This window comes from Taudactylus pleione, unplaced genomic scaffold (genome assembly GCF_031769625.1).
Source record: "Taudactylus pleione unplaced genomic scaffold, aTauple2 ptg000256l, whole genome shotgun sequence".
Taxonomy (NCBI): Eukaryota; Metazoa; Chordata; class Amphibia; order Anura; family Myobatrachidae; genus Taudactylus; species Taudactylus pleione.
In genome coordinates this window covers 24315523-24342754 of record NW_028284658.1, presented here as the reverse complement: position 1 = coordinate 24342754, position 27232 = coordinate 24315523, and the positions used below count along the sequence as shown (strand labels likewise).

General features: G+C 45.1%; 1 protein-coding gene across 1 annotated transcript; it reads right to left on the bottom strand.

Moving 5' to 3' along the window:
* Window positions 1-1054: 1054 nt before the first annotated feature.
* BECN1 (beclin 1) lies at window positions 1055-18458 on the bottom strand. The gene is made up of 12 exons (XM_088480753.1): window positions 18320-18458; window positions 17201-17325; window positions 14487-14551; window positions 9376-9434; window positions 8563-8653; window positions 8338-8474; window positions 7293-7487; window positions 6333-6479; window positions 5735-5884; window positions 5562-5622; window positions 5217-5359; window positions 1055-2189 (listed from the first exon to the last, which is right to left on the bottom strand). The coding sequence occupies exons 2-12, from the start codon at window positions 17319-17321 to the stop codon at window positions 2021-2023; spliced, it is 1338 nt and encodes a 445-aa protein (XP_088336879.1). The 5' UTR covers window positions 17322-17325; window positions 18320-18458; the 3' UTR covers window positions 1055-2020.
* Window positions 18459-27232: the final 8774 nt, after the last annotated feature.

The following is a 27232-nucleotide window of genomic DNA, read 5'->3' as shown; positions in this document are numbered from 1 at the left end:
GGTAGGACACAGCGCTGCATACACAGACCTGACCACAGCGGAGGAGAGGTATGCGGGGGGACCCAGACCACGATGCTTCCAATGCAGGCTTCCAGCAGCGTTCACCATGCTTCTGAAAAGATGGCCGGCGAGGAGCAGAGAGAAGGCTGGCCTGGGGGAGGAGCGCTGACACAGGGCCAGTCAGCACAGTGCAGAGAGGGCTGTGTGCAGCGGGGGAGGCGCCGGCTGTGAGACAGGGAAGGCGCGCTCCCCTGGCATGCATTTAACCCCTGGGACGCCGCAGCGCTACCGCTCTGCTGCAGTCAGCTGTCCCAGGGGGTAGTGGAAGCGCAGGTTGGTCGCCTGGCTCCACGCTGCAGCCAGTCCCCAGGGAGCCCCCTGCCTGGGGACTTAGGACCATGTGATCAGCGGGGACCCACCGCGGGACCCCGCTGCTTACCTCTGTCCCCCTTGAATCCGGCCATGGTCCGGAACATCTGGGGTCACCGCTAGCTGTGACCCCAGATGCCCACCAGCATCCCCGGATCAGTACCGGCGTTCTGGTACCGGCAGGGTGTAGGGAAGACAGCATGGACGTCAGGACTGACTGTCCATGCTGTTCATCCAGATGTGCAGCCACAGCTGCATGAAGAAAAAGCTTCAGGGGCTCTTCTAGCCCCCACTCCAACAAGTGCACCCGACTCCGGGCGGGCACCAAACTAAACTGAGGTGCCTTGGCTCGGGGGCGGGGTATAGGGGGACCTAGTGCATCCTGGGAGGCTGAAAGCTTAACTCTTTGGTGCCCTGCGACTGACGTCACACCTATACCCCAAGGTATCCTGTGGATACCCTATGGACCCTGAAGTAGAAAATAGGATTTCTACTCCTCATCCCAGTGCATGCTTTCCATGGTACCTAGTAGTCTATGCCAAAGCGCCACTTGAAATAGCAAAATGTGTGTTGAATAATTTATGTAAAATTAAAATGTCACTTTATAACAAACAAACAAACAGAAAAAAAAAAAAACCTTGTGGCCAAAAGTGAGCACTCATATATAGCAGTGGCAACACGGATATCTGAAGGATTTACATTTAATAAACATATTTATACACATTGGTTGACAACTTCTGTATAATTAGATAAATTGTAATACCCTTGTTTTTACCATTTAAAACAAAAAACATTTTTGGCAGTTTAATCTCTTTAGCAAAGTTATTAATTACAAAACAGTGTACACTTAAGTATGATGTATTTTTTTGCAATGAGCCATTAGTGGCAGGAAAAAGGAGGCAGCAGTGTAGCACAGTTTTGTATTTATATACCGAATGCACTTTAAATATCTAAAATAAATAATATTTAACAGCTTTTTTATTTAAGTATATGTATAAAATGCTACTGAAATATTTATGCTACAATTGCAAAACCATCTTTATTTCAGTGTTTTATATCATCAGTGCACAGATGCTGGAAATATACATTACAAATAACTTTATTTTCAAACAACTCATTCATTACATTAGAAGTCCATTACATTGCTGCAAAAGCCTCAGTGTCATCTATTGCTTGAGGTCAAATACAGGAATACAATACAACTGTACAGGAAGTGTCAATAGATTGGTTCCATCCCACCCATTATGTGGCAGAGGAGGGATGATATAGGCAGCCAGAGAAAGAAAAAAAAATACCCCTATACAAGTGTCTTGATTGCTAAAACATATTTCATTGCATAACTAGAAGTAGCAATATACTCTCTATTTTCTATACATTTGATCTAAATTATATATATTTTAGCTATGACCTAAACAAGCTTTCAAGGTGGCTCCGCTTTCTGCAGTGCAAGATTACTGGTCTGTTTATACAAGTGGCCTCCATGTCGCATCACTGGTGTTACAAGTGAAATCGCTGCATTAGCGCCAGAGGAGCCAGCCTCAGGCAGGGAAAGGGTTCATTATACATACACCCATTAGAACACCCCTCCTTAGTGCCATTGAAATCAAACATTGATGAAATGTGAGCTGTGGTCCAGCCACCATCCCCCATGTCACTTGTTGTAGAACTGAGAGGAAACCCAAGCCAATCCCCATTTCAGATTGGTCAGCATGAATTTCAGAGCCTTAGTCCACTGCTCCTCAGAGTTAAACTGTGTCTTAATAGAGTAGGATCCGCCATTGCCACCGGTGTCTTCTATTTTCCCCTTCTCAACATCCATCCTGAAATAACATGTAAGATAATTAGCATACGGATTTAATGAATAATTCACACTTTGAAATATTGTGAAAATGTTACTCGTAACCTTACCTTAACTGGGGGTATTTCTAGGAGCAGCATGGTTTATGCTCCATAGGTCTTGGAAAAAATAAGGCTCCCATAAAGATAAGATGGATTTACGCAAGCTGACAAAGACCGCCCTGTTGGTCCCACCTCCTGTCCCAAGTACTTCCACGCTTTGGGTCATTGAAAGAATGGTACCAAAATAATGACGTTTGGCGCTGGGATTTAGAATGTCTTCATGTAAACAGTGGGTGGGACCAACAGCAAATAGAACCCCCTCATGAGGACCTAATTTCTTTAAGAATTCCCACAGTTTAAGTTTATTAGAATTGTGCAACAAGAATATTATTGTAACACACCTGCATAATGAATACAATGACAAACAGATGTATAAATAGCCTCTGTATAAATGCTCACTGGCTGATCATTCATTAGGAGGAACACTTGTATTATGTAATAGCATATACCCTGGTGAGACATCAGTACACAAGTCATAGTTTTTACATACTACATAGATAATGATTTCTAATATTGTTAAAGCTGTACCTACTTGGCAAATATTCTCATATACAGTATACTATGTGCATTACATCAATTATTTCAGATTTAAAGTCTGCATGTTAATCACATTTAAGATAAACAGGTTAAGGCATCTGGATCAAAATAATTTGGTCCGATGTCATCTATGCAGTGCCAGATTAAGGTCCTCATGGGCCTGGAGCTGAAATCTATGAAGGGCCTATTGTGTGCTGTTGCAGGGGGTGCGACTACTGATATGGGGGTGTGGTCTGTGCCGTGATATGTGGCTAGCATCATGGAGCATAGCTACCCACATACATTCGGTATGCAATCGGAAAGCCGGCTGACATTATACCGACCGCCGGCTGACACTATACCGACAGCCGGCTTCCCGACTGTCATATTCCGGCGAGGGTGAAGTGACCGACGTCTAGATGTAGACGCCGGTCATTTTACCTACGCCGGGAGACCGGCACCCGGCATCCCAATCTAAGTGATGCCGGGCGCCACTGCGGACAACCGCGCGGGGGAGAGGGTTAGGTTTAGTGCTCCTGGGGGGGACTTGGGGTTAGGCACCCCCCCGGGAGTTTATGGTTAGGCCAGGGGGAGGTTAGGGTTAGGCACCCCCGGGGGGGGGGGGCCTGTTGGGACGACTCTTAGGGTTAGGCGGCGGGGAAGGGTGGGTTAGGTTTAGGCAATTACAGGGGGGGATTAGGGTTAGGCACCCCTAAGGAGGGTTAGGGTGGTTAGGTTAGTTCATACTTACCTGGGGACGATCGGTGTTTTCAGCCATTTCGGCCTGCCGCTGTCGGGATTTGAACCACCATACATTCAACCATCCTGGAAAGACTCATCCTAAGACTGTGACACTGCTCATGTGCACATTGTCAATTATCAGTGATGGACCGTAAGATTTCTATCTACACACACACACACACACACACACTACAAATTTACGTCAGGATGCATACAGACCCTGCTTCGTCTCACGTGATGACTTCACAGTTCACAGGTCTCACGAGACTTGGTGACACGGAGCATCCACACCACAAGTGAGCTGTAAACAAAGAATGTGATTGGGATCCTGCTGTGCCATTGCTGGCCCAGTGTGGGTATTTAGCTTGGTAATTATTATGTTTGTATGCACCCTGACAAAAAATGTAATCTGGCACCTGCCCCTTCCTATCTTATTCAAATATTGCACTTTTATTTGCCATTGTTATGCTGAATCGCTTCATCGTGACCCCGCCGCTGGTGGACATAGTCGCTGAGCTGCTTGAGGGTGCTGCTGTGCAGTGGTGGCGGTGAGCGGCACTTCTGACGTCACATTCAGTGACGTGGAGGCGGCGCTGCTGCCAAATCACTGTGAGCGGCGCGTTGAGGGCTAGTGAAGCCAAGCCCTCCATTGCGCTGCCCTCCTGTTGAAGAAGTTTATGCTGCTGGCGGCTCTTTATAATCCACCGAAGCCGCAGCCGGGCAGGAGACGGGGAAGGGGGCGGGCCCTCAGACTGGATGGGATGGCCACTGGCAGGTTGCTGTAGAAGGGAAACAACCCTATCTACACAGCAGCACACACACTTCAATGTCTGTGGGCCTATTCTTATGGTGGGCCTGGAGCTGAAGCGCCGTCAGCCCCATTATTAATCCGGCCCTGCATCTATGTGCTTTAGTTCACAGAAAGAATAGAGTAAGTTATTTAGTAATCTCTAGATGACCAAAAAAAAAAAAAAAGATTATTCAGATTATTTTTGTGGGCATATGTTCTACAGATAAATAGAAGAAATAGCTTACAATTTAGTAATAGTGGGGTAGATGTATTATGCTGCGCTATGGAGTTTAGTAGATTCAGTGCACGTTATGTGCTGCTAATAATGCCTCTACCATATGTACTAATCAGGAGTTGTGTTTGGAATGACTGGGGTGCTATGCGCTTCTATCTACATGACAGTGCGCCGATGTGTTTGCCATATGACCATTCTGATTCTTGGCTTTAACAATTTCACCAGGTCAGACTGGCACTGCTGCAGACTCCCCCTCTGTTCCGGGTGGAGGGAGCCAGAAACAGCCGCCTCTCTGTGTCTCTCAAAGATAAACACGCATACACAAGCACACAAGCTCGGGGGCTGCAGAGATGAAGAGAAGTGGCGCCTGCACAGTGCAAACTAAAGCACTGAATTGAGCAGTCACAAATATGAGAGTGCAGATCACCGGACAGGTTAATTAACACTCTCCTACTTCAGAACAACATAGAATAATGCATGTGGCCATTATCAGGACCTGCTTCACCACAATCCGAAGGTGAAGTGGTCCACACGAATACCGTCCATTAGCAACATCATAATACATCTAACCCTGGGTCCTCAAAAGGTGCATCATTCATAACAGACTCAAGGATTTCCTTTGTATACATCTAGTCACACACACAAAAGTGTAGAAAGGTCACTTACCTGTAGGGAAGGCAGAACCCAGTGTCTCCTCGCTCTACTTCTTCCTTAAATTGCTGCACACAGTCCAGGAAGGCCACCATTGCATGATCAAACTTGTTATCCCAGAAAAATCTTAGCCCACCTGAACAGTACAGTGGAAGCTCCTTCAGGAGAAGACAGAATGACATCCTATTGTTTATTGTGCCTCCAATGTGACTTCTTAACTAATCTTAAGGTTACTTTATCAATAGATAGAGTACAGATGTAGCAAGAATCATTTGGGCTTCTAATGCTGGATGATTATTTTTCTATTTTATTTTAAAATTATGTCAAAACGCACAACTTAATATACACACAATTAACTACCTTAGCTTTATCTGTAAGTGATTCCAAATAAGAATGGTTTCCAAATGGCACCAGGCGGTACCTACATGGGAAATAGGAAGATGAATTTTGGCATACAGAAAATATTTAATAACGATAGCACTGGAGAAGCAGCTGTAGATTGTATGGAAAATGGCATTTGGCCTATGCCTCACCTTTGGAACTCAAGTCCCATCTTGTTGGCCAAGGCATGCAGTAGTAGAACTGTTTGACCCCAAGCTGCATTGATTTCGTTCCACTCCACAGGAACACTGGGTAGACGACCAAGCCGGAAGTTGTTAATTGTGCCAAACTGACCACTATGCCTATGAGAAGAGTCAGTGAGAGAACAGTACAGTACAAATTCTTATAATCTTATTGAAAATCCATGAAATACACACTACATTCCCTATTATACAGGCGCACATACACACACTTACAAGTATGATTTTGGGTGTGGGTGGAAACCTTAGCACCTGTCAGCACCCATGTAAACATGGGGAGACACACATAAAAAGGCCCTGGTGGGAATCTAACCCATGACCCCAGTGCTACGAGGCAATAATGCTAACCACTGTGCCACTGTTACGCAATAATCTACAGCAATGTATCCACTACTTTCAGATCTAACAAACAAGGTTATGGGAACATTCCACATGAAGCCCCTACCTCCATGGGCACACCGCATAAATGGAGTACAAAAATAAGGGCTAACATTTAAAACTACTATAAAAGGTCCACATATACATAAGGTACTCTGGCATCACAGCTTACCATATATGGAAGGTGGCATTAAAGACATTTGTCTTTTTCAGCTTGTCCAGCTGCAACTGCGCATATCTCATCTGGTTGTCTACACTCTTTAGTTCATCGTCCAAATCCAACTGTTGGCGCTTGAACTCACTGTACTCTTTTTGGTATCTTAAGTGAAGGGGAGTGGAAAGAAGGGTAACGGTCAGGCATCATGTAACATGAGTAACTCTATGGGGCTGATGTAGAGACAAATTCAAGCCCAGACCCCAAGTGTAAGCAGGCATGGGTGATGCAGTCATACCCTTCTCAGAAAAGAAATATGCCCGCACTCAATTTTTCTCTTTAGATGAGTATTTTTATTGAAGCATATAGGCTAGTGCAGGACTGCAGAGAATTCAGGTCACTTAAGGGCGGCTGCAAGATTAAATGTTCATCAAAATATGAACAAAATCCCCATGCTTTTATGTGCTATATACACAGAATAGCAGTATATTATTGTTAGTGCCGATAACAAAAAGTCTTTGTTTTTTATACACTTCTCAGTTGCACCTCTACATGTGACTAAAGGGCATACATGTGTGTTAACAGGGCATTTGCACGTAGGTCAAGCTCAGCGAGGACGGGTCAATGGATTTGTGGGTTATGAAGATTTGTTCTTAAGCCGGTTTTCAGATGGATCTTTAGCATCAAGGATAGGACTCGTGTAAGTGCACACGGATATCTATGCTATCAACTATGAAACTATGCATACGGATAGGGGGGAGTCCAGTAGCAGAGATGTGTATAGCTCTACATACAGGCAAATCTACACATTTCATGAACGCAATGCAGGAGCAACATCGACTTCCATGCTTGCAACTCTGCATCAGCCGCCATATGTTTAATGTATAAATCTTGTTCAAACTTAAATTAAAAATGTAATATACAGAAAGATGATAGCTCTTTTATAAAGAGCTGTACTAAAGTAATTATCACACTTACTGAGCCTCCTCCTGCTCCAGCCGCTCTGCCTCTTGTCTGACTTTTTCTATGTCTTGAGCCACCTGTTCTTGGTTTCTCTCCACTTCCTCCAACTCCTGAATCAGCCTATCCTCATCCTCCGCTAGCTCCTTCAACTTGGCTTCTAGTTTCTCCTTATCATCTTCGTTGATCCTCTCCAGAATCTCCAGGCAGCGTCTGAAAACACAATGTAAACAAGTTCTGCCTCTGACAACATAAAGACAAAGGGCCTGATTCTGAGTAAAATGGAGTATGGATCTTGCGGATTCCAGCAGATGGAACAAAGTAAGAAATCCATGAAAGATCAAGCACTGGATCAGACGTACACACACAGATGAAGGTCACTAAGGAGCATGGATTTTTCGCCTGTCAACAGACCACACGGTCCGTGAAATGGGCATTTCTGGGTGGTGATAAAAAAAAAACGCAAGTATGCCATCTCTTGGGAGTGCCATGGGTATGTATGCCAGCTTCAGTGCTCGATCATAGCATGCGGACAGAAAATGGACACCTATTTCAGAGGGATCTTTTGCACCCAGCATGGGGTGGCTGAAAGTCCAGATACTGAAGGTTGCAGCTGCGGACAAAAAACCGGGGCAGGATAGGCTACCACATGGATCTTTGGCATATTAGGGTGGATTCTTGTATTAGCATAAGGAAGCCTGCCGTATGGAAAAGCAGCCACAGATGCGTCCCACTCAGAATCAGACCCATGGCCTTTATAATACCATGTAAGAAATGTGCAGCTCAAAAAGTTTGATCCCAGCAAGCCACCCACATTTCCTCTATGATCATCTTGGATGTCTTAGAGTCAGGGCTGTCAAATAATGTTATTATGCTGAAAACACTCTGTGGATCTTGTGCAATTCACATAAGAGAACATGCTCAAATACCTCCCGGTACTTAGCAGTCATTTTACAAACATGGAAGATATCACTATACATAAGCAAAGATCATGGTAACCAGATTTGATGATGTGTATTAGGTTTCCGGTTTGCTCTATATTGCAATTCCCTAGGTCTCATACTTGTAGTTTTGACACTCGTTCTCTGTGATATTCAGCTGGTTATCAAGCTGGTCTAAAAGAGTGTCTGTACACTCTTCACAAAGGGGATGGTCCACATCAGTCTGTCCTGACATGATGTCAAAGAGATCTCCAGTCACCTGAAATACAGATGGAATGATTCTAGGTGTCATTCTATAGCTGCTTACAATACATAGTAGTGATAGGTTGATTACTACATTCGGTTACCTTGAGTCTTCTACTTAGGTTCTCCATCGTGCCTCCATCAGATGCTTCTCCTATCAATGTGAAGCTGTTTGCACTTTCTGTGGACATCATCCTAAAGGCCCAAGTAGAAATCATTTAGGTAAGAAACGATCACCAATCACAAGGAGGAGTTTGAGCCAGATCATTGTGTTACAAAGATGGGTTTGTCATCCATAGTGTCTAAAAGGTGTAAGAAGTACTGCCTAATGAGGAAACCTGATCAACCACTGAGAATGAAGTATTTACAGTTCATTTTTTTTTTTTTTTTTTTTTTGGGGGGGGGATTTTTCATTTATTTAAATAAATTACACTTCCTTACATTACTTCCAAAACACATAACGGGTTGCCTGAACACCTCTGTAAGTGGACAGTGTGAGCTATAACATATTGTGTGGCTTAAAAGAACGTACAGTCCATAATGTACAGTAGGTTTATTTCACGGATGTATAGGTCACGGTCATGTGAGAACATATGCAATACTGAAAATCAGTAAATCATATGTGCATGCTTAAGGAACCTCACAGTATGTTCAACTGGACATTCATTTGAACCATGAGCTTAGAGACCTTTTCACAGCACACATGATTCACTGTGAATGGGCACGGTTTGCATGCCATACTGAAGACCCAGCTTCGGTCTCCACATTGTAGAAATATTCAGTAACAGCTGGATTGCCAAATGATTGACAAGGCCAATTACTTCTGTGCTATCAGTCTTCAATTGGAACATTCATTTTCAGGATTTTGATTTATTTTATTTTTTTTTAAACAAATAATGTCATATTGCATGGTGTACCTGGCAGGAGGGATTAATCTTCTAGAAACTCCATCCAGCCTGTTTTCCATAAAGGTTTCCTGTAAATATTAATCACAATATCAAAGTCACACAAAATAAAAATATGTAAAAACACAACTATGGTTATGTGCCAATAAAACATTATAAAATTAATTCACAATTTTATTTTGTTTTAAGTGGTAATAATCTGTACGCAAAACCTCGTTTATGTGATGAATTCACAAAATCTAAGCTTTCTTGATTAGGGAAAATACGCTGATTATTTTGTGAACTAAGGGACTGAGGGCCAGATTCAGACCCGCTGGCGAGTGCTGAGCGCTCGCAAGCGGGTCGATGGTGCCCTAGTGCGCATGCGCGAGGCCCGCATAGCGACGGCACCAAAGGGGGCGTGCTGTCGATGGTGAGTGACAGCACGCCCCCTTTGGTGGGCGTGCCTGGGGCGTTGCTGCCCAGACGGAGGCGTTCCCATGGGAACACCTACCGTCTGGGGCCGGCCCCACTGACATCACTAGTGAGAGCCAAAAGCACTCCTGGGCTTGCGGCAGCGAGACCCTACCACAAGGGTCTCGTCGCAAGCCCGATGGTCGCGATGGTCTTGACCATCGCGACCATCTTTTTGGCCGCTCACATAAGCTGTGGGTGGTTACCCACAGCTATGCGAGCGGCCAGGAGGCCGCTCCAATATTAGGTAGGAGGGCACTGATTCAGAGCGAGCGTTCTTGTCAGAGCATCCGGCTCTGAATCAGGCCCTGATTCTGTAAGGATCGTAATTGCAAAGCTGCACTCAGACAGCTTTCCAATTGGGATCCTTTGCAGATATGGTAATGCACAGGAGGCATCAAGCCCCCTGTGCATTACTTACCCAAGCTGCATTGTTCAACGCAGCATCGGTTAATCTGCGTACCATCGGCCGGCTGCGGTGACCCATAGGGTCTTGCAGCCGACTGCTGCAGTTTAGAGGAAGAGGCCAGGAAATCTCTGTCACCCGACGGAGATCCTGGCCACTTTCCTCTCCCGCAACAGTGGCGACACGCCTCTGTTTCGGGTAACGGAAGCTGTTGCCGCCCCCTCCCTGCCCTCAAATGGCAGCAGACTGTCAATCATCGACAATCTACTGCCAGTTTGCAAGTGAACTCGCAGACCCATTTGGCACATGTGCAGAATGGGTCTGGCGCCTGCGCAGATTGCCAAACGGGAATCTGCATTCAGCAGTGCACTAGCATGCACTGCTGAATCAGGCCCTAAATACGCACATTTTAAAATTACATGGCAACTTAAAAAACAAAAACTATATTAAAACCATTCTCCAAAGCTGCTCAACATCGGCCCTGATTCAGAGGTGGACGCAGTGTCAATGTTTGAGCAGCTGAGTGTTTTTTTGCTACTGTGCGAATAACCCCTACGGCGCAAGTGTACCAATGATTGTAAGTAGGGATCGCTGTTGCAGATGGACTCTAAGAATATTTAACAGTAAATATCAGAAATCTTAGTTTTCGCGTTAAAAGCCTGCCTGAAGAAAATAAAGGACTCTAGGTAAATAAAAAGAGATTTATTTTTAGTCCTACAATTTGGGCACACTGGGGATGACCAAAGCTACCTCTAAGGGTAAGTATACTCTGTGTAAGCAGGGCAAAGCACCTTTCTTTGAAAATTTACATCCCTGGATTCAAACACATGGAACCTGTAGAATTGCGTGGATGTATGAACAAATGACAGGTGTCAGCCCTAAACAGCTGCTCAGTTCTGTGCCACACCACCCAGGAACACTCACCAATGTGGTAGAAAGTGAGATTTTTAGTTACAGGCTGCCCAGACCCACTGCAAGCCGAAAGGAAGTCATCCACCTAGCGATGGACTGCTTAGAAACAGGAAAATTACTTTTCTGAACTTCATTGGGGACAAATAGATCCACCATCTTGCAAACATCTATCATTGTCTGAACAAGAGTCCACACAGGCCTAATCACATCCAATAAATGAAGAGAGCCCTCTTCTTCTGTAGGACTAGGAGGGTCCAAAGCTGGAATTACAATAGCCTGATTAATGTGAAACCAGGATATTACCTTTAGCTCAAAAGAAGGCTTGATCCAAAGTACACCCCAAACCTCAAAGAAAGGTAGGCCTACAAATCAGGTCTGTCATATAAAACGTCCTGACGCCAGGGGCAGAACTATGGGAGACAATGGAGGCGCCTGCCGCCGGGCGCCAGCTCTGAAGGGGCACCTCCTCCATTGTTCACAACATATTCACCCCACTTAGGGCTCTAACTATATACCTGGTGTGTACTGTCACGGCCGCCCAATACATGGCACCCCTTCCCGGCACCTGAGAAGCCACCATACACTAGTGGAGAGCTCCATGTCAGACCATCAGCTGCTGCCTTCGTCTATCTATAGCCTGTCTGCATGCGAATTGCTACATTACAGTGTCAACGGCTGTGATGGGGGGGCACCAAATTATAACTTGCCTCCGGGCATCTGGGATGAACTTACGCCACTGCCTGATGCCCCCCTTTATAATTGAGGTATGCCACCACTTTGTCAGACTAAATCTTTACAGCCTTTATGCATCCTCTTTCACATAAAACACCTCCATTAGTTCCAGGACACTGACCGGAAGTTTGGATTCCTCCAGAGTTCACAGGCCCTGAAAAATGAGCCGTCCTTGACAGAGGTTTTCTGCCCTCAACCAAACAAGAAACTGGCATAATAGTGGGAACAGATTAAATACTAGACTGATTATGGGGAGAGTTATTCCACAATTAATACAACCTGAAACTCCCTCAAGTGAAGCTGCACATATTGGAATGCTTAAAAAAGGTAGAGACCCTCTTCCCCAGAACCCTCATGCATAACCCTCATATCGCTCCCTACATGGACAATCTTTTGATCAATTCCAGTTCTCTGTTTTTACTTCAGAACCATGTGCACAACATATCACAGATGCTGAAATTCTATAGGTGGAATTTCAGGGCCAAATGTAATCCATAGACCATAGAAAAGCAGTCGCCACAATTGAATACCGAACGGAATTACCCTGAACTGATGCTGCTAGTTCTGTAATGCAAACCAGAGAATGCTCCGATGACCCTCACCATAAGGGGATGTGCAAATACTTACCTCTGTCCATACAATTTATGACTGATCTCACAGATTCCATCTTTAATTTTTCCACCCTGAGCTGGATGATCAAGTACTTCAAGTTCAGAGTAGGACTGAAAAGACCGGTCTGATTTCTGCATAAGGAAGAGATTGGAGTAAAACCCAAACCTCTTTCTCCATATGGAACTGGAATAGGAGGGTAAAGAAGAAGAGCAAAATGCTTTGCCTGGTCTCAGGGAAGGCTTAAGGCAAAAAATGCCTGAGAAAGAAGTCCAGGAGATCTAAGAAATATCCCGAGCTATGATACCTTTCACCCAGAAGTGTATAGTGGAATTAAACCATTGATCCCATGTGAGGCTGTTGCCCATCATGCTGACAATGTCAGGTTGTCAGGTAGTCCAAGGCTGCATGTCTTTCTGCTAACCTCCTTGAGAGATGAAGGGCTGACATCAAAAACCCCTTTCGTCACCTGCAGTACAAAAAGATAGAAACCTAGGACCCCTAGGTAGAAGGGCATTAATCGGCAAGAATTTTCAGAGTTTAGTGGGCAGGAATGTAAGTCACCAAAATTCTTACACGAGTGTCATTCAAAGCTGCATCACTCAGGAACTCTAGGGTGTCCAGAGAGTACTCCACCAAGCCAAGAAACTCTGCTGTTGGTCTGTAAAACTAATGAATACAGATCCTTGGGTCCTGGATCCTACAGCATTTATTAGAGAGATAAAAGCCCTATCACAGAAGATGGAGAGTGTTTCCTTAGCTTAGCGGCTGGCACAGCATCAGGAGCAGAGGAATTGTTATGCATCTAGCACTGTGCAGAGTTTCTCAGCAAAAGTCTCCAAACCACAGCCAAGTATGGTGTAACAAAAAAATAAAATATAACAAAAGTAAAAATGTAGGAGCAGCCCTAAGAAACAGTTTGGGGCATTTAAACTGAAGTGCTCCCGGCAGGCATGGGGTATACCGAAAAGAGGAGCTTCAGATGTGTTTAGAATTTAAAGTGTTTGCATTCCTCAGCAAACATATACCACACTGTGGACCTCATTCAGAGTCGGTCGTTGCGGCCGCACGGTCGTAAGGGAAAAGGGGCCGGATATGCAAATGATGCACTCGCAAGTTGCGTCCTTAAGATCGGATCGTTAGCTGGCCGACCAAGGGGAGGATGCGGCCGTAAGACAAAAAATACGCCCCCTTCTCGTACGCATTACACGTCATCTCCGGCCATATAAGAATTAATCGAGACCATCGGTAACCATCGGAACTGGTCGTAGAGCTTAAGGTTGACCATACCCTCTCTTAAGCACTACGATCAGGTCAGTGTACAAACCACCCATGTCACGTGTGCCATGACACTACTTTGTTAATTATGCACTCCCATAAAACGCTATTCGCATAATTATGCACGCCTGCGTTCGGATCTCCACTCCCCCGTTTTCAAGCACCTTCCCCTGTTACCACCCACAAACGCCTCATTCTGTCACTCAAACTACCGACCTGGCTGTGTTCAAGGAGAGAGAAATTCCTGATCGTAGCAGCTAGTTTGCGCACGTGCATTGCGAACTTTACGCATGCGCAGTTTAGCGAACATCGGTGGCGTACGACCGTGCGGCCACAACGACCGACTCTGAATGAGGTCCTGTATTCTCAGTGTCCCCCAATTGGAGACCTAAGAAAAAAAAAATAAAACCCCACAAAATAAGCCATTTATTATGAATTATAGCATACTTGACAGCATAAAGATTTCACAAAAGAAGCTACAAAACTTTACTAGTAGCACTGGTGACATTAAAACTGCCAGTAAATACTCTTTAATATGCCACTGGGAAAATAGACAAAGAAAGAAAGCATTATTTTCCATTTACTATGTACAGTATCTCAAATCAGAACATTCAAATGTTTGTCTGGTAAAAAAGAGCAGACTCTCAGATATCATGGTCTGAAACAATGTCTTCTTTCTGTAAAAAATAGATAGATCTATCCAAACTCACAAATACATAATAAATTTGGTTACCTCAGTACTTAAATCATCTTCATGGGTATCCCCTGGTTTTGCAGCAGCTGTTGTTACCAGTGGAGCTGTAGTAAAATAGGTTTGGTTATTAACAAATCGTATTCTTCATTTGTATGGGGACTCAAAATGTAGGCTTGTTGTGATCATACGTTTCTAGGTGCAAGGTACGAGCGATCTGCCAAAATACGTACTATTATTCTACAATAAACCATAAATTGACCTATAAGAAAAAACTAAGCACACTTTAGTCACAGCTTGGTGACTGGGTCTACTTAATAATTTCTAAGGCCGGGTACACACTTGTATGACTGGCATTCTTGCCAATGAACGATGCGATTACCCTTCGCCCCGGACCAATCAAGATTGCCGGTACACACTAGGAAGATTTAATGAGCAATGGAACAATCACTCTTTCTGGCCTACATTAAACTATACAGCCCCACATGCGATATTGTGTGATTGCCAATCACACAATATCGTTTGCGACCTGCGGGAGCGCGCAGCTGGGCATACACACTGCACTGCATGATATGCCCAAATCGTCCCGATATCATGCAAGTGTGTACCCACCCTAAGTGGCATCAATGATTAAGGTCTCAAGTTTTTGCTCATGGGTCATTCCATGTCAAGCGCAGTTGGTTCAGTTGCGCGTTTGGGTGTGGGGCCCCTGGAGTTGCTCTGGCTGGGCCTTTTTCAGGGCATCACCACTTAATTCACATAGATACTTTTTTATCACCTCTCTATTTGTTTGTTTATCATTTATGTCATTTTAATTCTCTCTTATTATATTAACACTTATTGATTATCTTTACACATCTATACTTTACACTTCACGATCACCTTCTTTCCCTTTTTGTGTGATGCCCTGGGGATGGTCCTTGGCTGGATTCTTGGGGTACCCTGCACCTCAGACGTGAACCCCTGAATGTTAGGGACGCCGGTATAGAGGAGCCTTGACTCTGGCCCGGCACTTAATCATATATTTGCAAATGTATGCAACTAATACCTCTGAATTTCTATTATCATGTAGGGTTCAAGTATTTTTTGCTGATATTGTTGCAGTGTGCTGGAGGGAATACCCTTTTCTTCTGTGGTTCAGAGTAAACCCCGCCCTTTACAAGCACCTGTGCAATATCATTAAGCTGATGTGAGCGACCACTATATTTTTTATTTGTGTCTAAAGTAAACTTACTAAAAAGAGGTGTGACTCAGGGAATACTAAACTTCATTTGATTTAGTAGATAAAGAAAAATTAAATTTTTCAGACTCTCCACTCAAGAGATGGGCCTGTAACATGAAAATGTCTGGCCATTCTGTAACATTTGCCTCAAGTTGTGTTGCTAAAATCAAAATGAATCATTAGCTTAGACATAAAGGGAATTTTAGGACTATGTATTTTGCGTGAGTGTTATGATGAAATTTAAGACTCTAAACCTCATAATTATTGTCATTCTCCCACTGCCTAGGGCCCAGTGGACACTGCAAAAATGGATTAAGGGGGAGGTACATGACCTCTAGGTCTTGGGGTGGGCATTAGCTGCATCCCCTACCTGTCTACAATGTTTTGGTACCACAATTGAACAACTTAGTTACAATATCATGGGCCTGCTCCCTGCAACTTTCAGGACATGGGTGTCTACTAATAACGCTACAGTCATAGTGTGCACAGGAGCTAGGAGGATAGACCGGTACCACATAGCTTGCCTTATTCTAGAATGCGCAGGAGTGGATGGAGGGTCAGCGCTTGGTGTATGCGAGTCAGGTCATCATATGTAACACGAATGCAGAATTTGCTTTGAAAAATCAGGGGGAGTCATACAAGTTGCTCTGATTGATAATGTAGGGTGAGGCTGCAAGTACACCTAATTAGACAATAATGTAATTACCATGTTTTTCATACAATATCATGCACAATTAAGTTAAGAAATATATTTTTTTTTCAAAGTCATAGCTCAAGTAGAGTAATTGCCCAGGATCAAAATGTATCAGATGGCCCATAATTCCTATGTCTAGAGGCAAAGTATGGATGTGATATTATAAAAGACATCACTAGGGGAAATTCAGATTCCGAAAAGAACCAAAAATAGGACAGGGCAGTTAAAGATGTAGCGGACACAGCCATCAAGATTCTCTTAGGCTGTATATAGGGATACCAAAGTGACATCTAGCATAAAGATTTTCCTGTGCTTGGCACAACTGAGCAAAAAAAAAAAAAAAAAACAACAAAAAAAACAACACATTTTTCAGGTTGCGGTCCATTAATGTTCTAATCGGGCACATCCACTAGCGGCCCAAAAAATAACTGCACGATTACGACATTTTAATCGTGCAGTCGTTTCACAGTCTGTGCTGTGCCTACACTGAACGATTGATCGTTCAGTGTAGGCACCCTCCATCATCTGTGAATATGCCCAATCTGTTGTCATCGGCAGATTGACTAGCATGTTCACCCGATGATTGATGTCGGAAACGACCTGCAGGAGAGCGCGCATCACTAGTAGTTTCCGACATAAAAGTAAACGATTTGTGCACGATTAATGAGCGATTGAACGATATCGTTATCGTTAAATCGCTCATTGAAATCGGCAAGTGGATGTGCGCCTTTACAGAGTATAAACAGTACAGTGATGGTTGTTCCATTCACAAGTTCAACTAAGAGATCAAAGTGACTTCGCGTACAGTGATGTACAGGTTGCTGGTACTAACTAACCCACCTGTCAGCTCCTGCATGGTTACTTTATCCAGGATTTTGAAGGAGGTGTCTAACTTCAACGGCTGACTGCATCGCTGACATACAAAGCTCACTTGCATCGTGGATGATTTAGAAGTCTCCATATCCCTAAGTAATGGGATAAGAACAGCACATAGCACCAACATGTATAAAATCAAAAGTGATGAATTCATGTGTTGGCTAAAGACTGTTTTACATTTTTTTGTATCAATAAAGACAATGTCAACATGTACAAATCCAGACAACTCAATATTACAAGGCAGAGTCTAAGGGTCGTAAAATGCTCTTTTGCATTGTTACTTGTGTATTAACCCCCCCATGAACAGGACCTAATGTTTAGAAACAGATGTGATTGCCGATTGGCCAAAAGGCTACAAGCTTCTACAAATTCATGTTCAAAGCTAAAAGGCTTTGTCACCCCTCTGGCTGCTCCTGACAATGAATAACTCTATGACCATACCCATGCATGCTCAGGGCAACCTAGATAACAGAACACACACACTAAAAGAAAAAGTACAAGGTGTGTCTATTTTCTATAGCGCATTTTATATTGTATTGCTGTGAATGTCTCTTTCACTCCTTGGGCACAAAAAAGCAAGGGAGGTCTATCTGATGTGTATTTTAATTAAATATGCCAAGAAAACAGCACAATTGGGAGAATGACAGTGAATCACCCATGTGGAGAAAACATATAGCTTGTAAAAATGAATCTTGACACACATTAACATAATCATACCAGTATGTTTTTTGAGAAATTAAAGGAAACCAACATAAAGATAGGGCTCTGATTGGAATAGAACCCACTGGGCCACTTCTGAAATCCTGTAATTTTACTGTAATACTATTCACATCCTATTTTATTTTACATTACAACCTACCATAGCTGCATTTACAAAGTAAGCAGCCTGTGGTTCTTCAGCTCTTGTGGAACTAAATGTCTGTAGCTGACATGGCATACTGCTACTTGTAGTTCCACAACTGCTGGCATCGGAGACCCAAAGGTTGCATACCCCTGGCCTAGTGCTCCTGCATTAAAAGGGACTGTAGACATCTTATGGTGACCCAGCCTCTAGAAAAACAAAATATAAAAGCCCATGCTTACCTCTCCGCTCCGGTATCCCCGATCTATCAGGGCAGCAGATAATACTCTGGTAACAACAACATCCCACAGTAATCTGCCCTGTAGGATGTTTTCCTGAATGCTATCTATAGTCTATACACGGAAGAAGGGCGGAAGTGACGTCATATATACGTCTACTAAGGGCAGCTCAGTGTGGATCACATGTAACACAGCCAATCACCTTCTTTTATTTAGACTCGGCTGCAAAATGCAAGGTATTATATTATATACACACACACAGTATATGATGAGTTCACCCTCTCTCCCTGTCATATTTCTTCCGAGAGATCTCGCTCTGTGTGATGTCTGTGTGGTGAATAAATGGCATTTTATTCCAGCTTTTATGAATAGTAAATCACATAGAAATACAGTACAAGGAGTGAATAACGTTTTAAACTATCTAGTTACAAATTCTCAATTGCATAAAAAAAACTATATTGAACGAGTCCTTTGGCTTGGCTGTGGTATGGTTGGTTTGTGGGCAGGTTCGCTTTGAGAGGAACAAGGTGATGGAAAATAGCAAATTATTTCATAGGGCAAGTTTGCAAAAGCGAGTTTATTTCATGACACTCACATCGTACAAATGCGCACACTAGAGAAATGCAAGATCCAATTAGAAATGGCTATTTGCAGTAGTCACGGTGAGGGTGTGCGACTTTCTACAAAATGTGACTTGGGAGAAGTGCATGAAAAAGTGGGGAACCTAGCCTGGAGCCAAGAAACGTGAAATGTGAGATAGCAGGACCATATAGAAGGCTGGGGAAGCAGTCGGGAAGCCGACGGACGGAATCCCGAGATTCCGACGCCTGTCATTTTACCTACGCCGGGAGCCCGACACCCGGCTTACCGATCAATGGTAAGTCGGACGCGGACAGCCGCGGGGGGAGGGTTAGGTTAGGGGCTCGCGGGGGGACTTAGGGTTAGGTACCCCCTCGGGAGGGTTGGGTTTAGGCTAGGGGAAGGGGGGATTGGGTTAGGCACCCCCGGGGGGGGAGGTTAGGGTTAGGCACCTCCCCGGGAGACTTAGGTTTTATGCAGCGGGGAAGGGGGGGTTAGGTTTAGGCACTTAGAGGAGGGTTAGGCACCCCTAAGGGAGGGTTAGGGGGGGTTATGTTAGTTTATACTTACCTTACCATGCGGCCGGTGGTAAATCATACCGATCCTAGAAGGCTGTTAGCGGCCATAAGGGAAGTACTTGAGATTTTTATAAAGTGTCAAATGTCTGATTTTTGAACTTTTTAGGTCTGTATAGCATACTTGCCGACATCCAGCTACATCATTCCTGGAGGGGAAAGCCAGGCTTCTTCGGCAGGATGGGGGGGGGCAACATAAGGGGGCATGACGGGAAGATGATTAAGCATTGGGGGCATGACCTCGCGATTGCGTTATTGTGGCTCTGCCCCCTCCTCACAATGCCGAGATTCAGCGCAAATCGCGTCATCGGCCCCTCCCGCTGCGGGGGACGTGTCTCGGGATGCGGGGGGGGCGATGCGGGGGGACGCAAGGGGGTGGCGGCCGCTCCGGAGATTTACCTACTTTTCCGGGCGGCCGGGAGCGCTAGCCGATTTTCAGGAGCTCCCGCCCATCCTGGGAGAGTAGGCATGTATGCTGTATAGTAATTTTCAGTGTTTTTATACAAGTTTGTAAAAAGTTGGGATAGACACTTTTACCTCTCATCTGCATGTTCAAAAAACCCTCGTCCATCAATACAACTCCACGTACCTGTCTCACATCATTTAACCCATTAATGAGCTTTTTAGATAAATTTACGTGAAAACTGTCATGTCTTTATTGGTCAAATGATGCTATTTAAACCCCTCGAAGTGTGTGATAATTCATAGGAAGGGGTGTACCAGAGGTTCTGCCACCACATTTATTCCTTAAAATTTAGATTCTCACTACCTTTTCACCTGCTCAGCCGGAGCGCACAAAAAAGTGGCTCACAGGACCCAACTCACAACTGATAGGATTGAGCCCAAAATGTCTGAACGTGTCTCATCCTTTTCACAACTTCTAATTCCATTCTTCCTGACAGGTAAATTTTACCTTTTTGTGTCCTGATGGTTGGTAAGCATCCTCTGCAATATTAATACGGCGTAAAGCAGACATATTATTGCTTAATCCATCTAGGCACAAGCCCTGGGCGCCGTCGGACCTGAACAGCCGCAGTCCAGGGCATGTGCGGTCCGCGGCACTACCCATTAAAACAAACACGCCAGCGACGTGTTTGGTTTAGCACTGCAGTCAATAAGAGTTAGAAAGACTCTTATTGGCTGCTGCACCCAGGGTCAGAGCCAGGCTGGAGCTCACTTATGATCTCGGCCTTCCGTCTCCCTCACTAGGTGAAGGCGTCTCTCCCACAGTGCCGAGCGGGACGGGAGCGGGAATTCCGGTAAGTAAATTATGTGTTGTGTGTGTATCTTATGTGTAAAAGGCATTACTGCTGGGGGCACTGTATATTGGGCACTGCATAGGGGGACACTATATATTGGGTACTACTGGAGGCACTATATATTGGGTAATATTGGGGGCACTGCATAAGGGGCACTATATATTGGGGACTATATAAGTTGCACTACTGGGACACTGCATAAGGGGTACAACTGTGGGCACTATAGGGCACTACTGGGTGCACTATATATTGGGTACTGCATAAGGGGCACTACTGGAGAGTATAAGGGGCAATACTGGGTGAACTGTATAAGGGGCGCTATTTATTGGGCAATGCATAAAAAGCACTACTGGGGCACTTAAGGGGCATTTATGGGGGCACTACATAAGGGGGCATTGTACAAGGGGCACTGCTACAGGGGACATTGCACAAGGGGCACTGCTACAGGGGACATTGCATAAGGGGCACTGCTACTGGGGACATTGTATAAGGGACACTACTACAGTGGGCTTTGCATGAGGGGCACTACTACGGGGGGCATTGCATAAAGGGCACTACTACTGGGGGTATTGAGGTGCATATGGAATGGAAAGGAATCTTCCCAGAGTGACGAGAAACGGTGGTGTGTCATGTTGCCATGCCCCCATTTTTCAGTGGCCACGTCCACTTTTTCGGCGCTCACATAGGTGGGGTAGGGGGCTCCATTTTTCATCTTGCCCTGGGCTCCAAATACCCTAGTTACGCCACTGCGTATGACATGCCATCATATAGAGGCGAATGTATTCATCAGGCACATTGGTTCTTCCAAGCCCACAAAAGAGGTGGCATAAATATGTGGGGTGGTGGCTTTGCAACATAGGCGTTATAATGTGGGTGTACAGTAAGGGAGTGCATTTGGCCAGAGAAAGCCATATTAGTTGTGGGCAGGGCCGTAACAGGACACAAATGCTCCTTGTGCTGGTCCCGCCCCCTGAGCTTGTGATGTCATGATGTCGCACAAAAGGGGAGGGGCTGACGTCCTGAGGACTCCTAGTTGGCTTCACAGACTGCAGTGTGCCCGTTCCTGTGGACGCGCTGGACGACACTGCACGACACCTACTAGCCAGAAGCAAGGGCCATGGGGCAGCAACGGTGCTGTCCACAGAGCCCTTCCTCTCTGTGTGGTGGCACCGTTCGCACACCCATAGTTACGGCCCTGGTTGTGGGTGATCAGGGGCAGATATGAATAGTGGATGATGGTAATGGCCCTCAGCACTAGCAAACTGTATGTGATTGGCTGTTTGCGAATGATCCATGGACATGATTGGTGAGTTTTGCGTTGCTATGGCATATTTTATGCTTTATTTCTGCTGTATGAGAGAAATATTAGCTGCTTTATTGATGACTAATAGCGTTTGTTGTATTCAAATGAAATGGTTAAAAATAAGGAGCAAGAGAGGCAGAGCACTTTCTAGTGAAACATTTGGCAATGTCCACTTCAGGCATCAGTATTGTGGGTGTGTTTCTTATTGGACTTCAGGGTGAACAATAGTGAATTTTTTTATTTGAAAGAAAATTTCTGTTGGCGGCCATAATGACCTGGTGCATGCTATTGGCACTCCTGCTGAATGGCACTGTTCATCCACCTTCCACCGGCAGCACCCATCGCTATCTGCCACAGGTCTGAGCGGTTCCCACCATCGCTCATTGGTTAAGAGGAGGAAGTTCGCCGCTCTCAGCCAATAAACGTTCAGAATATCTATGGGAAATGCAGCGGCAGTCACATCATTCGCGAGGACGGTACTGTGGGCCTGATTCAGAGCCGGACGCTCTGAAAGAGAACTCGCTCTGAATCAGGGCGATTTTTTTTGGGCGCGGCCTCCGTGCCGCTCGCATAGCTGTGGGTGACCACCCACAGCTATTGCGGGCGGCCAGGTGATGGCATCGGGGCTTGCGACGAGACCCTTGCGGTAGGGTCTCGTTCCCGCAAGCCCCAGTGAACTTCTGGCTCTTAATAGAGCCGGAAGCTCAGCACTGACATCACTCGTGATATCAGTAGGGCCGCCCCCAAACGGTAGGCGTTCCGTCAGGAACGCCTCCGTTTGGCCAGCCACCCCCCCTGCCCGCCTCCAAAACGGTGCGAGCTGTCGATCAAAATCGACAGCCGCCCCCTTTTGGTGCGAGACCCGGAGCTCCGGCGTGCGCATGCGCAGTGGCCAAACATTCACCCGCTCGAATCAGGCCCTGTGTCCGTGGGGCCGCGTTGTTTTTTTATTTTAAGAAGAACTTGGATGCCTACATTGAATGAAGAAGACCAGAACCAAGAGGAAGGTATGTTTGTTTGTTTGTTTTTTTACATGTCTAGGTAAGTATGGAGTGCAGGTGAGTGTGAGTGACTGAGTGCATGTGTAATCAAATAATAAAACCTTCGATGTGTGTGTCCTGTCATTTTTTAAATATTTATTTTGCAGGTGAACTAGAGGTACCAGCGGGCCCTTAATGTCCCGCATGCTGGTACCTGTGATTCTCCAAGTACCAGCATGCGTGGGAGGCTTTCTGGGAACTCTAGTTCTCTTGTAAAAGACTATGGACCTCATTCAGACCCACTCGCAAGCGCCTGAGCGCTCGTAAGCGGGTCGATGTTTGGCTGTGCGCACGCGCAGCGGCCGCACTGCGCATGCGCAAGCCCCGGAGCGAGAGAGAAATTCTCTCGCTCCGGGGCTCACTACAAAAGGGGCGGCTGTCGATGTTGATCGACAGCTCGCCCCATTTTGTAGGCGGGGAAGGGGGGTGGTTCCACAAACGGAGGCGTTCCCAAGCGAACGCTTGCTGTTTGTGGGCGGCCCCACTGACATCACCAGTGATGTCAGTGGGAGAGCTTCCGGCTCTATTAGAGCCGAAAGCTCTCTGGGGTTTGCGGCAGACGAGACCCTACCTCAAAGGTCTCGTCGCAAGCCCCGATGGTCTCGACCATCGTGACCATCAACCTGGTCACTCGCTAGCAAGCGGCCAGGAGGCCGGATCATTTTTGACATGCGGCCGCCCTCATTCAGAGCGAGCGCTCGCATTTTGCGAGCGGCTCTGAATGAGGTCCTATATTATTTATTCTATTTTTCATGCAATCAACCAGGTACCCACTGCCTAGGGGTACCGGGGATAGCCCCGGGCTGGGGGTGCCCTGGAGACAGGGAAACCCCTTTAATGGGGACTAGTGTGGGGTGCTAATGCTTTGGCCGGGGGACCCCCAAAAAGCGTGTAATAGAGATGAAAAAAAAACAATATAACTTGCTAGTAATAAGTCAGTGATACAGCAGCAAATTAGTAAATAGACTGAGTAAACAGAATAGAGTGGTTGGTGTCTATAGGCCTCAAGTAAACGGGGGTGGTGACGGCTGGGGTTCCCGGAAAAGGGGGCGTGCTGGCACCATTTTCTGGGAGTGGCAGGCCAGGGGCTGTTTCCTGGCCTTGCACGTCGGCCAGCCTGCGTAAACTGAGGCTTATTCTGCTGGCCGGTAGCCTGGCACCGTCGACCATCGCAAACCAATGTACGCAAAGGTTATCCTAGCCTGCAACCTCGGTCGTGCTGGGATGGCAAATTCAGCAGGGGATGTCATACACCACCTGCTGCATTTGCATATTAGCAAGTACGGAATTGCAAAGCTGTTTGTATGCAGCTTTGCAATTCCGTCCACAACTGAATCACCTGTCAGTTATCAACTTTATCTGTTAATGTGTCTACTCACCTTGTAATGTAAGCTTATACCTAAATGATAGACATATACAAAATACATAATAAATATATAGATAGCAATGGAAAACTGCATGCCACAGGTAATTTTTCACCTCAGTATACTGACCATGTGGCTTGTTACATCATAAGCAGTCTCTGTGATGTCACTGTGCTTTGGTAGAATAGTCAGCATTTTGTAGAGAACTTTCAGTTATTAACTCAATCTGCTGATATGACATGTCACATGAATGTACTGTATCAGTAGTTTTGTAGTAGGTCCGCGCTTCAAGGATCTATAATTGCCTCTAGCTGCTAAAGCGTACGAGGTATCCCAACCTTGTGGGAATTAATAGAAACAGGAGGTTACTTCAGCGCTTAGAGATCTAATTTATAGGTATTGGGTTTATATTTATTGTGATATGTATTTGATGTGGGGTAATTTATGTATAAAGATGTGTATCAAATGCTATAAGGTTCTGCATAGATCCTGGTGTGAACCACCTGGTAGTACTGTAGGATGGGTGTTCTTAGGGAAATATTGTCAGTAGTGGCTTGCTGGAACTGGTTGCAAAAACTTGTGGCAGTGTATTCTTATAAGTTACACAGTAAGGTAAGTCTATAATTTAGGTTGCTGCTGATATATTGAAGTCCAATTTAGAACAGTCTTAGCCCCCCTCCACTGGTGCATTGCTGGTCTTAAAGTTCCTCTCCACCTCAAAGATCACACAGAAAAAGAAAACCGGAGCATCAGGTGCTGGCAAACACTAATGTGCAGTGCAATGGGTAAGTGGTGCAGACTTACCCAATCTCTGTCGTTTGCCTGCTGGTCCACCAGATGTCCTTGCTCCACAGGGTTATGTGTGTGTGTAAGAGGATTGCGGATGCGGTCCGGCTAGACCAATGATACTATCAACATGAAGATAGGGCTAAAAACAGTTTTAATTCCTGTCCACTAAGCACAGTGGCACAGGTACTAAGGGGGTAATAACAGTATGAGGTGGGAGTAGCAATGACATAACAAGGGAACAAATGTAAAAACAATAGGGGTAGGGTATGTACAAGTCAGAAAAGTGTACCAACGCGTTTCATCTCTTGCAGAGACTTTTTCAAGGGTAGGTTATGTTAAACCTGAGCAGTAACAAAAATAACATTTATTGACATCATCAATGCAAGAGATAGGTGTGGCACTATGGGCCTGATTCAGACCCGGTCGCTAAGCTGCGCTCGCTCGCTAGGGGTGATTATCGCACATCTGCGCATGCGTATGCGTCAAAATATGCATGCGCGAACCAGTCACTGCGGCCGGGAAACGGACGCTCGTAGTACACAGACTGGACGCTACTTTGAGTGACAGATTGCGCCGTTTGTGGGCGGTGACAGGGGAAGGTGCATGTGAACGGGGGAGTGGATGTGCGAACGCAGGCGTGTCTGAGCCTCAAAACGGAGTTGGGTGTGCATGATTAGCAAAGTAGAGTCATTGAACACGTCACTTGGTTGTTTTTTAGCCTGAACTGATCACAGTGCTTATGGTGGGGTTGGGTCTACCTCAAGGGCTGCGAGCAGCTCCGATGGCTCTCGCTGTTACCGATGAATCAGACACTTCCTGGAGATGACGTGTGTTAAAAAGAAATGCGGACGTCTTTATACACCAATGTGCGCTCACTGCCATCGCTCTCTAAGACATAGAGGGCATCCTTACGCCACACAGTGCGATCGCGGAATTTGCATACCCGGCCCCTTTTGGGCAGCGAGCGAGCGCGGCTTAGCGACCGAGTCTGAATCAGGCCCTATGTCCCCAGCCGGTAAGTTGTGGGGGGAGAGGTGCTTTGAGCCCATGTTCACTTGAATAGGATAGGGTACATAGTGTGAGCACAGGGCACACCGTGACATGCTGAGTAGTGAGTAAAGGCGCTGTTGCCACCAGTCTGTGTAGCTTTGCTGGTCACATTGGCCACTCCCACAACAGGACCCCTATGTAAAGCAATATACTGTAACAACTGATCGTGGATGAAGCCACGGGCAATAGCTAGTCTGTTAATATGCTTATTGATTGCGTAATGTAAGCTTATTTTAAATTAGATAGATAGATCTGTCTGCTGATATGACATGTCGTAATGTATGCTTATTTTAGCAAAATGTTATATGATAATAGGGATAGATAGATAGATAGATAGATAGATAGATAGATAGATAGATAGATAGATAGATAGATCGATCGATCGATAGATAGCATTGGTGAAATGCAGGTAGAATGATCATGTGACTTGCAATAGAACTGTCAGTTATCAACTTTATCTGTTATTGTGTGTTAATGGTAATTTTTCACCCCTGTATACTGACCATGTGACTTGTTACATCATAAGCAGCCTTTGTGATGTCACTTAGCTTTGGTAGAACGGTTATCATTTTGTAAAGAACTTTCAGTTATCAACTCGATCTGCTAATATATGTCACAATGTAATGTATGCTTATTTTAACGTAAATGTTATATGAAAATAATATTAGATAGATAGATAGATAGCATTCGTGAAATGCAGGTTAATGTCTACTGACATTGTAATGTAAGCTTATTTTAACCTAAATGATAGATAGATAGATAGATAGATAGATAGATAGATAGATAGATAGATAGATAGATACTAAATACATTCTACATATATAGATAGCAATGTCAAAATGCATGCAGAAGGTAATTTTTCACCTCAGTATACTGACCATGTGACTTGTTACTGAACATCATAAACAGCCTTTGTGATGTCATTTAGCTTTGGTAGTAGAACGGTCCCATTTTGTA